We start from the raw sequence: 13915 nt of genomic DNA, 5'->3' as shown, positions 1-13915 counted from the left end.
CAAAATTTTTTTCTGTATGCCCTACAGAGTGTCCCTGTTCCCATGTGCTATAAAATAGTAGTGAGGTAGTTGGATTCCTTTAATTTAGTATGGCTTTAAAAATACCCATTAGCCCATTGGGGAATAAGCTCATTATCTAACAAATTATTTTCCCTCCTCTACACCTGCCTTATATAAATATCACCCTCTCTTCTTTTCTCCTCCCCAAGCACCTAATGGCTAACAGCAGATCATTAGAATTTACCATCACCTGGATATCATATTGATCCTTTCACAGCCTCGAACATATCTTGGCTGGAGTTTGTATCCCTGACAGGGACACATCTTAGATCCTTGCCAGACACACTTGCCCTAATTCAGACACCCTTCCTCCCCACAATATTAGTGGTTAAAGCTCTTAGTGAATTGAATAAAATTTTAAACTGACCAAAGAAAGATCAGCAACACTAAGAAGCAAATGTTGGACACTTTAAAATGACAACTATTTTTCCAAAAAAAAAAAAAAGCCTTACTTTGTAAAATTATTTTCCTTACAGTTTAGGTATCTCTAATATACATTATTTAACTTTTCTCAGATTGCCCAAATGAAGGGTAAAAAACTTTTTGAAGTAAAACCCACCAAATGACCCAACAATCTCTCTTCTTCTGGGTGTACACTCAAGGGAAATGAATTCAGAATCTCAAAGAGACATCTGCACCCATGTTCACTGTAGCACTATTCACTATAGCTAGGATACGGAAATAACTCAATTGTCCATTCATGGTCAGTGGACTTTTAAAAATGAGGTACCTTATTCAATAGAATAGTATTCAGCCTCTAAAAGAAGGAAATCCTGCCACTTATGACAACACAGATGAACCTGGGGAACATTTTGCTGAGACATAAATTAGACACAGAAAGACAAATGCTGTATGATCTCACTAATATATGGAACCTAAAAAGTCCAACTCACAGAAGCAGAGTAGAACTGTGGTTGCCCTGGGCTGGGGAGAAGTTGGTCGAATGATAAGTACCATCTGTTGTATGATGAATGAATTCTGGGGAGCTAACGTACAACATGGGTGGTGATGGATTTATTAATTAATTTGATTATGGTTATCATTACACAATGATAACATTACACAATGTGTGTGTATGCATGTGTACATATATGTCTGAAAGAAAAAGAAAACAAACCCCAGAAATACCACTTTATAGGAGAAAACCATGTGAAAGTGAGTTTATAAAAAAGGAAAATGACACAATACCATTAAGAGGTTCTAGAGGGATGCAGCTGGCATAGAGGAATTGTTTACTAGATAAACAAGGTGCAGGGAAGGATGTATGGAGGGAACCTAGGCAGCTCCATGAGTTTGAAACAAATTTCCCTTCTCTTGACAGTCTTATTTTACCCATTGCTTGTCACCACTTCCCTATTCCATGGATCCTGCACCACTTTCTCTTGTTCCATTGTTTCCCCATTTCCAACCAGAATTCCTGAAGAGGGCAACCCAAATGAAAGCCATCTAAGAAGATGAGAAAGTGTCTATTCAGTTAAAAACTGAGCTTTGCAGGTAGGTGTACCATGTGACCCTGCCTTGGCCCTTCCTTACTCCCTCCCAGCCACCCAAACTGTCCTGGATAATTCTAGCATGCAGTGGCTCGCTGCTCACCTTTGTCAGAGATTCATATCCCATGAGGGCCAATAAGAATCATCAAAGGGGAGGGAAGACTCACAGGTACCAGTAAAGGAACTGCAATCTATTGAAATTCTGGGCCTAGGTGTGCGTTTCTTGCTTACAGATCAGTGGGCCAGATGATGGTGTTGATCAGTTTCCACTCACAACCCCACGGTTTGTCATTCCTGCTTCTCTGGGCCAGCTGGGAGCTGGCTTTGCTTTCAACGGAGTAGGGCCTGACCCCCAATGCTGAGCATGCCTTAGGCCTGGAGGCAGGGCACCAATGCAGGCTGAGAGGGTATTACCTGGTAGACTAGGTATTTCATATTATCAGCCCCTTTCCTTTTCTCTCTCCCTTGCTTTAATTCTTAATCACTCATATTTATGACTATATTGTTTGCCTAGGAAGGCAACTAATGCCATTGTTATAGTTTAGTTCTCTTCTTATCAACAGTAATTCTATTAGAAACTTGCACCATTCACTTTTCCAGTTGTAATAGAAGTTGTTGAACAGACAAAGGACAGAGATCCTGAGAGAAGTTCACCTTGCATCTCAGGTTGTATTTGAGCCCCTAAACCATGGGCTTGGAGGAAGCTCACCTCTTGTAGACACATTGTAGGAAGAGGAAGAAGCGCCTAGACTCCACTCTGTCCAAACTTTGGTTCTGAAGCTTTAAACACACTGATGGAAAGAAGAGGAAACAGGAAAATCTACCTATGGCAATTGATTTTGCAAGAGTTGGAAACTTGCATTCAACTTTGGGGTAGATTGCTCCTTTGAAAAAGTTTAAAACTAAGGCTATGGATGTTGAGATACTTGTTTGAGAGTCTGTCACTTCAAGGAAGGACATTACTGATTGTCACCTCAGAGAGTGAATTGCAAAACACATCTGAACAGACTGAATAAGCTCTACCACATTACATAAGATTGAGTTAAGACTGAGTCATTCAGACTCTGAAAAAATAGTGATGTTAGATCATCATGTATTTGATGAGACTGCTCCCATTGGAAACTACTGGTTTCCATACTCTGCTTTTTGTTTATAACTTTTTTAAAAAAATTTTTTCTTATGAAAGTGTTCAAACATACCAAAAATCGGGAAAATAGCATAAGGAGTCACAATATATTACAACCTAGCTCCAAACATTATAGGCATTGTTACAACCTTGTTTAATTTATATCTGAAGTTTTGTTGGGGTGGGTGTGAGGGTATTTTAAAGCAAATCCATGATAACAAGGTCATTTTACCAATGAGTATTTTGATGCCATTAGTAAAAAATATCTAGGTCAATCCATTCATTTGAAATCTATAAATCTACCTGTTCAAAAAATTAAGCTAATTTTAATGAATTGATTCTCTCACCAAACCTTATCCTTGGCTAAAACTAGAGCCTTTTAACAGCCTGGTTATTGTAATAGAGATAAGCTGTGTTTCAGCCCACAGACAGTCTTCCTAAAATAGGAACACATTTCTGACCTGTTGTCCAATAATTTAGAGATTGATGATGTCCTGCCTATACTTTAAGGCAGATATTTTAAAAATTCAGTCTGAACTCACTAACCTGACCTGTTATTCAGTTGGGTTGTGGTTATTTCCAGATTCCCTAAAATTAGAGCAGATAATGGGTTGACTGTGTGACCTATACCAAGGCCAGCCCTGCAGCTGAAGGTGAGAGATCTGCGTGCACACCTCCCTCTGTGCAGGTGTGCACGCAGACACACACACACACACACACACACACACACACACACACACAATTTGATTGGGAAGAAATGAATAAGTATGAAAAATACTCATTCTTGGAGCTGTAGCCCTTCTGCCCCTCTCTTGACTTACTGTCTCTTCTGTCCTCCAAAGGACTAGTAACTTGTCAAGCATTCTCAGCCTCTTCTTTTTACTTCTGATCTGTCTGAAAGGTCCCCATGCTGAAGTTGTATCTTAATAAAAAAATTAAGGAAAACTTTTAATTATTTATTTGAAGAATATGATAAAGCAGAATTAAAGCTTTTCCATAGGGGTAACCACTGAAAACTAAAAGTCAAAGGTGGTTATCTCTATGGCCAGAGTGGGACGGGGTATTAGAGGAGAAGGCAATCACTGTTCATCACATGTCTTGTGTGAAGTTTGACATTTAATCTTTTGCCATGAATAGATGCTTATTAAATGGTTAAAATAATGTTTTAAAATGTAACCAAGTGACCAAAGAAACATACATGCTTTAAAAACTAGTCCCTACAGTGCTTGAACCACTTTGCTCTTCCCTCTTAGTTTTCCTGGCCTCTAAACTCTGGAGGCTCTGGACTCAGTTCCACAGACTTTTTCCTGGGTATACTCACTTTATTGGAGCATCATTCACCACCCCCCCCCCCCGGAAATGCTATTTATAACAGGTAGCTTCTGAATCTATACCTGTGTCTCTGGACTTTTTTCTTGAACTTCAAATTTTAGCTGCCTTATCACATCTCCCTTTGCATGTCTAATAGGCACCTCAGTCTTAACATGTCCAAACATCCCAGTGAAACCTACTCCTTCTGCACTTTTTTCATATATCAGTAAATGGCAATAGGTGAGTACCTCCCCTCCCCACCAACCCTACATTCAACCTGTTACTGCTCTTTACCGGTGAGGAGTCCTTGCTTCCCGGAATGCTGAAGTACAACACCTGGGAAGCACGCGGAGGCAAGTTTAGAGTGGAAAGTAGAAGCTTTATTAAAGGACAGCAGAAAAGACTTCTCCCCAGGAAGAAGGGGACCCAAAAGGCGAATCTGAGGAAGGGCGAGGTCTTCCCTTTTTTATAGCCAAGGTCTTCTTTCAGCTTTCCCACATTCCTGTCCTTTGTTCTCGGTTATCTTGCAGTGATAGAATGCAGGTGGGAAGGTCCAAAAGGTGGGAGATAGGTGGGCTGAAAGAGTAATCTGGGCAAGAAGGGCCTGGGGCAGCTTCTGATCAGCATTTCCCTGTTTGCTGGGAGCTGTTTCTTTAACAGTTCCTTAGAATGGGTTCCCAGAGCCTTGGGGACATTAACATTTCAATTTCCCCAAGTGCTGCTCTGGTTTCCTGGACTCCATTCTCTATAATGGCCTCCATTTTATTTATCTTATTCAACATTAGACCCGATTTACCTAACTACACTAACTACCTATCATTAAATCTGGCTTCAAACCTGGGAGAAATCTTTTCAATTCCATCCTTACCTCTTCCCTAGAGGCAAAAACCTCCAGCAGGGGTCCACTGTATTTACCCTAACCTCACAGCATTCTATTCTACATCTAGTAGCTAATGGACTCCTTCTGAAAAGTAAGTGAGATCATGATATTCTTGTACTCAAACCCTCCACTGCTTCCAATTTCACTCAGAATTACAGAGCTAACCCTGCATCGAGTCCGGCAGGGCGATAGAACCCACCCCAACCTGTTCAACTTCTGCCAGCATCTCCCCCTGCATACATTCGCCTCTGCTCTCCTTGCTGTTCCTACAGCTGCCAACATCTTGTTTGTCCCAGGACCTTTTCTCTGGCTGACTTGCTCTTTCTGACTTGTCTTTCTTCACAGGTATCACTTGTCCCTCGGCTCAAAGGTCACTTCCCAGAGATGTCTTTCCTAAAACTATGCTTTGCAATCCATTCTCTGGCCCCTTGCTCTGTGTCTCATTCCTGCATAAAACTTATCACTACATCATATATTACATATTTCATGGTTCATTTAAAAAATCATCCTTCCCCATGCCACCCCCAACAGAACCTAAATTTCATGACGGCAGTGCTCAACTCTTGTTTGTGGCTCTATTTCCATTACCTAGAGCAGAACTTGGAACACAGTAGGCATTCATTCAGTATTTGCAGAGTAGTCAAGCATATTTGCATTCCATTTATCCCTATGATGAACACTGTTAAAGAATGGGTACCTTTAATGAGGTTTCAAAATGTTTAATTTTCAACCCCAATGCAAATTTAAAAACTAGGACTAAAAGGAAAAGATATGTTGATTTTAAATAATTTAGTAACTTTGAACATGTTAATGCCTCTACTATTCCTAGCCCAACTTGAACACAGCATCTGTGGCATGTGATTTACTGCACCTTAAACTTGGGCTATCCCATCATGGCCTGCAGCACAGATGACCTGGGAGTTGAAGCTGAAACATTGTAGCTAGTAAAATAGATACAATGTATAAAATAGATGGTAGGCAGCTGGGAGGATGGAGGTTATCTGGAGGCTGGATAACCTGGGCTTTAGGTCCTCTCAGAATCCATTTGGCTGTGGAACTTTAGTTCACATGACAGATAAGGATATAGATGTTCCATATTGGAAGATTACTCTCTTCTTTCCCATTCACATTCTTACTACTTTCATCCTTTGTTGCAACTCCTCTTTTCCCATAATCTGCACTCCAATCTAGATCACCAGTATTTGCCCTGGTTCACTAATTATGCAGACTGGTCACAATACAGGGCTACATATGCCTTACGTGGATGGAAGACTCTTCCTGCAAAAGAAATGACTTGATTTAAAGATATTGTTTCTTCTCCAGAAAATATGTCTTGCTCATGCAATTTAAATGAAAAGTCTCACTTTTTCTTGAAACTGGAAGAAATGATTGTAAAGTTCACATGAAAAATTAATAAAGAATGGCTGGAGTTTTTTTTTTTTTAAGAAGCATAAAGAAATAAGGCTACCTTTCCTAGAAATAAAATTTTAAATATATGTTTAATGGTTAAATTACTGTGGTATTAGTGTAAGTACAGACAGAGCAGTGACTAAGGATACACAGATTGGCAAGCATAGTAATTTAACATTATACTTTAAAGGTGAATTATAAGTCACAGGAATTGAAAGGACAATGCCATTTGTGGTGTAGCAATTATTGAATAACAATTTAATGAAAAGGTTGTCTACTCTTTTATCAACCTAAGTGTTGAGTAGGTTAAGAAACAAAATGGACAGAGTTCACTGGAGAGGAATCACAACTGACCAACATATATTTTGAAAGCATAATTAGATTAAATCACAAAACATGAACATAAAATTATCAAGAACCTGAAAAGTGCGAATGCATTTTAACCTGGCATTGCCACCTCTCAATTATAAGTCCCCAGCCTGAAAGGCTGATGCATTTGCCCTACTGTTTTGTTTTTAGGAAAGTAAAATGAATTTATTTTAAAATTCAGACAAGCAGTGTTCTAGGTGAATGCATTTTGAAATATTATATTAACCTAGGACCTCTGTATGATTCTTGCTCCTTCTCTTCTGGTCTTCCAGGCTTGTTGCCCAGCAGAGCTGTTCTAATAGCTAAATTCAATTAGTTCCCTTCTGATCACCTGATGAAATTCAGTAGAAACAGAAGATACACCTGATGATCAGGTAGAAAGCCTCTTTCAGACTGTGAATGTGTGTGCTAAGAGGGGATGTTGTCATATCACTAACATTTTTGAGCATCTGTTACTAATGCAAGATACTAGATAAAGCATGGCAAGAGGTTCTATTGTATAGGGGTATAATTCTCTACTTTCATTCATTTACTTTGTTGACAAATATTTTTTGAGTGCCTACTAGGTACTAGGAATATAAAGATAGACATAGTGGTTGGTGAGCTAGAATATACTTATACTTAAATGAAGACTGAAAATGGGTTTGGGTGTGGATTGGAAATTTTGCTTTTCTGATTGGGATGGATACTATACATTCATTTCCTGGTATATGTACAGCCTGAGGGTGTTAAATTAGGAGGTGTTGAGGCTTTTCAGGGTGCAGATATCACCCCCAAAAGATCAGGAAAAGAAGTCCTTCAGGGGACAAAGAGAAAGTCCATTTGCCTTAAAGCTGATGACTTTAGAAATTAAGGGTCTTCTATGAACCCCTTTTTTATATTTAAAAATAAAAATTTCAGAAGCGTTAACTGTGTGGTCTGGTCTTCTGAAGTAGCAACTTCCTCAGTGTCTGGCCTGGAGAATTTATGTAAAACCCAGAGTGGTGGGCCCTTGAATGAGCCAAATGGCCTTGGCTGCCCTCACCCTGGCCTTGACTGGACTGTACAGGAGCTCCCCCTCCATTGCAGTTGCTATCTGTATGCTCCACGGAGAGAGTGATAGATGGTCACTTTACTTGCCCTTGGCCATGGGAGTCAGGTTGAACTAAATATAGAAATGATGGGAGCAATCCTTACTTTTTAGGGTAAAATGCTTCATGGTTAAATCATAGATTTTGGACCAAAGCAGTAGGCTTAGGTGGTCATTGATTATCTTCTTGGGAACAGGATTAAATCATATTATTGCACCTTGGTCATGTAGGACATGGATCTTCATAACTGGCCTGGAGCAACACCTAACACATAAATTCACTGAGACCTTCTGAAAACAGGAGGCGCTGTGGGGCCTGCCTGAACCTTGGATGAATTGTGTATCTGAGCAATTCTCTCTTGCCACCTCATTTTTTCTCATTTTCTTGGCTAATCTTATTTCGTGTTTATACTTCCACTGAAAGTTACATAGCTACCACATTGACCCCCAAGGGTTGAGGTATTCACATTTTTATTTTTAAAATTTCAAAAGGGGGTTCCATAGAAAATCCTTAGTTTCCAAGACCATACAATTTAGGGTGTTCCTGATCTTTTGTAGGAATACCTCCCAAAGTGCCTCAGCGCCCTCTAGTTTAATACCCTGGAGTTGTAGATACATCAGGAAATAAACAATTTGCATCTTAATTGGTTTGCCACAGAAACAGAATAAAATTTCCAAATGCCAACCCCATAACCCTCTTCAGGCTTCATTTGGGTATATTCAAAACACCTGAGTAGCCAGGGCTCCTCTGCTTTCCTTCCCAGCTTAGAAGCACATTTTGCCACACGCTCAGTATTATATAATACGTGTGTCATGGTCTTTAGGACCATGGGATTTTAAAAATAAAGGTGACGTATAAAAAAATTCAGAGTGGTACATTTATACCACGGAATCCTAGTGGGAAAGCGCTTCACCCACGCGCAGGTGGACAGACCCAGGGATGCGCGTCCTGCACCACTCTCCCTGTGACGAGCACCCACATACGTAAATGCACACACGAAGCCTCCAGCCCGGTCGCCGGGCGCCTGAGCCTGCTCCGCCACGCCTCGTCGGGCTCCCAGAGAAGGGCGCCTGGGCTGGAGCGCAGTGGGCGCGGGGCGGGCGCCGGGGGCCGACGGGGCCCGGGCAGCGCGAGCCCGGCGGGCGCGGGCGGGGGCGCGGGGAGGGGAGTGCCCGAGCCCGCCCCGCCCCTCGCGCCCGCGGCTCCTCCTCGCTTCGCCATGGTGGAGCAGGGAGATGCGGCGCCGCTGCTGCGCTGGGCCGAGGGCCCCGCCGTCTCGCTGCCGCAGGCCCCGGAGCTGCAGGCGGGAGGCCGGGCCCGGGGCTGCGGCGGGGGCGCGCGGCCGGCCGCGGAGCCGACCCGGAGGCGGGAGCACGAGGAGCCGGCTCCCTCCGAGGTGCTGCTGCAGCCCGGGCGCCTGGAGCTGGGCGACGTGGAGGAGGACCAGGTGGTGGCCGTGTTTGTGGTCACCTTCGATCCTCGCTCGGGTGAGAGCGGCTCCGGGACCGAGGGGCGGGGAGAGGGTCAGACCGCCCCCAGGTTTTTGGGGGGCGCAGGGGCAGCCGCTGCGCGAGCACTCGCACCTGCACACCTGCCTTCTTTAGCCGTCGACCCCTGTCCTTCGGCTCTGGGGCTACGCGGAGCTCGTGGAGGGGGCAGCGTGCCGCCAGCCCCCGCCGCAGAGACCAGCGCCTCGGGAGGTCCCGCGCGCCCCCTTCGGAGCGGACCCCGGGGCTTTGTTCCCAGCCCCGCCGGCCCTCGCCTCCTGTGGTCCCGCCGCAGCTCTCAGCTCCCCCAGCCCGTGCCCCGTCCCCACAGTCCTGTTTGCGCTGCTCCAGTGGTGGCGGATCCGGTCGGTGGCCCCAGGCACGTTGGCTTTTGTTTTCTTTCTTGGCTGGAAGATTTTTCACGTAGAGAGGAGCTCCCAGGTGAACGCCTCCTCCAACTGCAGGTCCAAGCTTCCCGGTCCCAGGGTGCCCGCCCTCTCTGCCGGTCGCCCCACCACCGTAACTTCCTAGCAGCCAACTTCACTTTCCCTGACGGCGTTATTTTGAGGAATTATTACCAAGAACATTCAGGGATGAGGCTGAGAGAATCCATGAAAGTCCAATTGAAGGAGAAGGCTTCCCGGATAGGCTTTCTGGGATGTTTGGAGAATTAAAAGGTTGTCCCACATGATTTTAAGCTAACTACCCAGTAAGGGCCGGTGCTTTCTAAGAGCGAGAGATTCTATAGGGGATAAGAAGTGAAAGCATAGAGAGGTCTCTGAGAGACCTAATGGTCTGAAAGGGGCGTCTAAACCCGATAGCTGTTCTGTTGCTCAGAACTGGGGGAAGGATTTGTTTAAGGCGGGAGTCTTGCTTAATCTAGGGCCTAAGAGCACCCAGGCGTGTAGCCCTGTCCATCTCTCCTGGGATTGCTGGAGCTTGGAGTGCCTGTCTGGAAGGAAAAGTATTTGCTGCTTTCTGGGGCATTCCTTCCAGGCTTGTGGGTAGGGGTGGTGTGGGGAGGGATGGAGGGAAAACGTTCTGATCTGGATGAGGGGTCTCAGATTTGATAGAAGATGATGGCTTCCAGGCAGGGTAACTTAACTTTGGTAAAGGATTCGGAGCTGGCAAGTCACCTGCAGAATGTGGGATTCACCCAGGAGTAAGTCCCTCTTTTGGTGACAAGTTTTGTGGGGAGATGAACTCATGCCTTTCTGAATCCTGATAATTCTTTTGCCCCATTCCAGTGGCTTTCATATTTTTGATTTGACCCACCATATGAAACATTTCGCAGCCAATACACTCCCATCATAGGCAGTGTACCCAATGGAAATCAAAATTTCATGAAATAGTGCCGATCCCTTCTACATTGTGCATATTGGTATTTTCTACCTTTTTTTTTTAAGCTTATCACATGTGCTGCTTGATTCAAATATGACTGGGATTTCCAGATACCAACAGTATGGAAAATATTGGACTAGTCAAAATTAGGTACTTTGTAACAAATTATATTCCTTACGCCTTACCCCATCACCAGGTAAATAGATGGGAGTATAAGTATTTAAAAGTAAGTATTTAAAAGTACTGGCAAGTATTTAAAAGTAACTGAAGAAATGGAAAGAGATCATTAATGGGTCTGATTCAGTAGTGGTAGCTCTCTGATGATAAGCCTAGGAACAGGAAAAGAAAATCCTATGCTAATCACAGAGCTGATAATATTGACAATTGATCAGTTATTGGTATTTGTCAATTATTTGTGTTGATCATTTTATAATTGGCATCAACCAATTTATAAAGGCACCCAAGAGCTAGGGCCTTCCGTAATACTTTGTCAGTCACAGACAATAAGAATGGTTTTGTGGGTTTGTATGTATGGAGTGGATATGTGTCATGACTTTCAGACTAAGGCTGATGTGGAAAGTATGTGTTATAACTAATGTTGTGACACTTTGTGCAGGTATTTTACTATAATCTTGTTTGATTTAATTCTAATTTATAAATTAATGATTATATGTAGGATATACATCAAGGATGGCAAAGTACTTTGGAAATGTTAACTAACCAATAAATACGTGACTCTGTCTAGTTTCTTTCTAGTAGGCTACACTGCCTGAACCTCTGCTCCTTAAGATCCCATCATTACTTATGTAGGGATCTAGGAGGAAGAAGGAGAGAGGCATGCTGTGTGTGAGCACTGTTAACTTTCATTGGTATTTTGGTGGGAGGGGAGCAGTTGTTTTTTCTGTAAACTTGTCTCTCTTTTATCTCTCCCAATCCTAATGGCACTTTTCATTCTGTAAAAAATAATAGGATAGTACTTAGATGAGATAAAGTTATATGGCACAACTTTTAAAAGTAGAAGACAAGTGAATAAATGTTACTGAAGTTCACTGGGCCTCAAAGTTTAGCATTAGGACCATGACGGTCAGAAAGCACCTGGTGGTCCTGTGTGGTGTTTTTGGAAGTCAGGTTCAGGAGAGATGAGGCCCACAGGTACCTCATGTGCTGGAGGGACCATAATTGTATCTCCTAACTTTAGACTATGGTTTTCCTTACTCTTCTGAGGCAAATCTGCTGTATTTTCCTACTTAATATTGGGGTCCAGCCAGACTTTTGCCCTCCCTTAGCCTGTGTTTCCAAAAGTAGAAAAGGGGATACTGCTTCTTTACCAAAATCTGAGCATATCACAGAAATTGCTAGGTGGGAGGATTTGTCTATACTTTCTGTCTCTCTGCTTAGTCTCTCCCTCAAGTCTCCCACCCATGCCCTCAGTTTCCATTCATAAGTCACTTACTGCCCAGGTCATGGGCATTTCATGCATCCTCTCATCCAATGTGGCTTACTATTGTAGGTGTCCAAATCTGGGGTGGGGGGGGGAGAGAAGGGGAGGGGAGGAAGAGGCTGAAGGGGAGAGGAGAGAACTGTAGCTGTGGTTCATCTGTAAGGAAGTTGATGTAAGAGAGTGTTAGGGAAAAGTGGATCTCTTTAGAATGTCTTCGGGCAAAAATCTGCTCAGTGATTCTCCAGCTGGTGAATGAAAATAAGAAAAATTCTTTTACACTTTTAGATACAAGTTTTGGAAAGCTGGATAGGGCATCTGTAAGAAAAATCCGAGAAGGTAGAAACAAAGACTATTTTCACTGGACTCATGGCTTGAAATTTTAGTTGTTTGATCTATAAATGATACATATACTAGGGGCTTTGGGTTAAAGGTGAGGTGCATGTCGGCATGTATTCTTGGAAGTACCCACACATACATACACACACACTTGCGCACGCACACACACATGCACCCACTTTATCTGGAGCAGGGAGCTAGATGTAGGATGGTGGTGCTGGCCGTCTGGGCTACAAAGCTGCTATTGAAATCAGGCCCAGATGCTAATTCTGCAAGCCAAGTGGAAGGGGTTGGCAGCCAGAATATTGCTTTTTCATTGTGTTAACCCCATAATTTAGTTCCTGATTTTAGTTTTTATTTTGTTCTTTGGGATTCTAGTAATATTTTGTCTTCTCTGCTTAAAGGAAAAGATTTTGTTACACTTGGGATGCCCCGTGGTGATAGCAGTAGCTGTCTCCCCAGTGTGCCAGGACTATGTGTGGGCCTGAGGTTGATGAAGCTTTGGACCTGCAGTTCATGGTCACCTGAGTCCACCTATTTCTATTGTTTCTCTATGAGAGATTCATTTTACACCTCTACATTTCACCCAGAGCCGTTTTGTGGGTATCTGGGGGAAACTTCTATGCTTTGTGTGTTTATATTGGGATGACTTGGAAGGGGAGAAAATGGTTGTAGGTCATGTCATCTGGTAAGGTTTTCAAGCTGTTTCTTCTTTTAGTCTTCCAGATTAGAAGAGAATTGCTATCTGTTCTCCCTCGGCCTCTAGCCAATGCCTGAATTATATCTAATCACCTGTTTCATTTAGTGCACCTAGAGGTTCCATGCTTATGTCAGATGGGCATATTTTCAATTGCTCACACATACTAATTTTAATCTCCATAGATTTCTTGTACAGTCAAGAAGATATAGCATTTCTTTTAACAACAGAGCCAGTGGAAAGGCACAGTGAGTTTAGGGTTTGGTCTGGTGCCTAAGGCATAGCTTGGAACCTGCCCAGGTCAGCTGACTCGGTTCAGATAGTAAATGGCCCCAGCAATGGGGGGGGGGGGGTGTAGTGACAGAGTGAGTGAGAATGGAAAAATTTGGAAATGCAAAGAGCAGTGCTGAGAAGGGCAAGCTCACAGGCAAAGGAAAAGCCTGCTCTGATGCCCAACAAGGAAGCCTCCTAGGTCACTGTGCTTTCTCTGTGTTTTCCATCAGATGTCAGTGGAATACAATTGTGGTTGATTTTGAATGCAGTTGTGATTGATTTGATGAATCCCACACTGGCAGAATCTTTCCTTGGCTATTGGAAATTCACCTGTTTGTGGTTTTTTAAGGGAAAGCCAGTTTGTAGCCATCTCTTGTAAGTTAAGTTTTCCCTCTTGAAATCTATAGGAAGAAAAACTGGAGAGGGCATCGTAATATCTACCACTTGCTGCATGTCCAGTATGTGCTACAGGCTTTATGGACCTTGCCCCAGATTCTCCCAACAGTCTTCATTGTAATGATGAGAAAAGCAGATGCACAAAGCTATGAAGTGGGCTGGTCAGAGCGGTGGGGCCAGAGCCAGGGTCTACCTGACTCCTGGACCTGCATTATTTCCCTATAACCC

General features: G+C 43.2%; 1 protein-coding gene across 2 annotated transcripts in view; it reads left to right on the top strand.

Annotated features, from left to right (window-relative positions):
- Positions 1-8900: 8900 nt before the first annotated feature.
- The window catches only part of DENND11 (DENN domain containing 11), a 45800-nt gene continuing 40785 nt past the window's right edge, over positions 8901-13915 (top strand). Inside the window, exon 1 of one of the 2 annotated variants that reach the window (XM_081283026.1) lies at positions 8901-9203. In XM_081283026.1, the coding sequence (XP_081139152.1) occupies positions 8936-9203 (268 nt within the window). In that variant the 5' untranslated portion in view covers positions 8901-8935. The remainder of the gene's footprint in view (positions 9204-13915) is intronic. The other variant, XM_081283025.1, reaches the window with a different exon arrangement.

This window comes from Spermophilus citellus (assembly GCF_964194105.1).
Source record: "Spermophilus citellus genome assembly, chromosome: 3".
Taxonomy (NCBI): Eukaryota; Metazoa; Chordata; class Mammalia; order Rodentia; family Sciuridae; genus Spermophilus; species Spermophilus citellus.
This window is presented reverse-complemented; position numbering and strand designations above follow the sequence as displayed.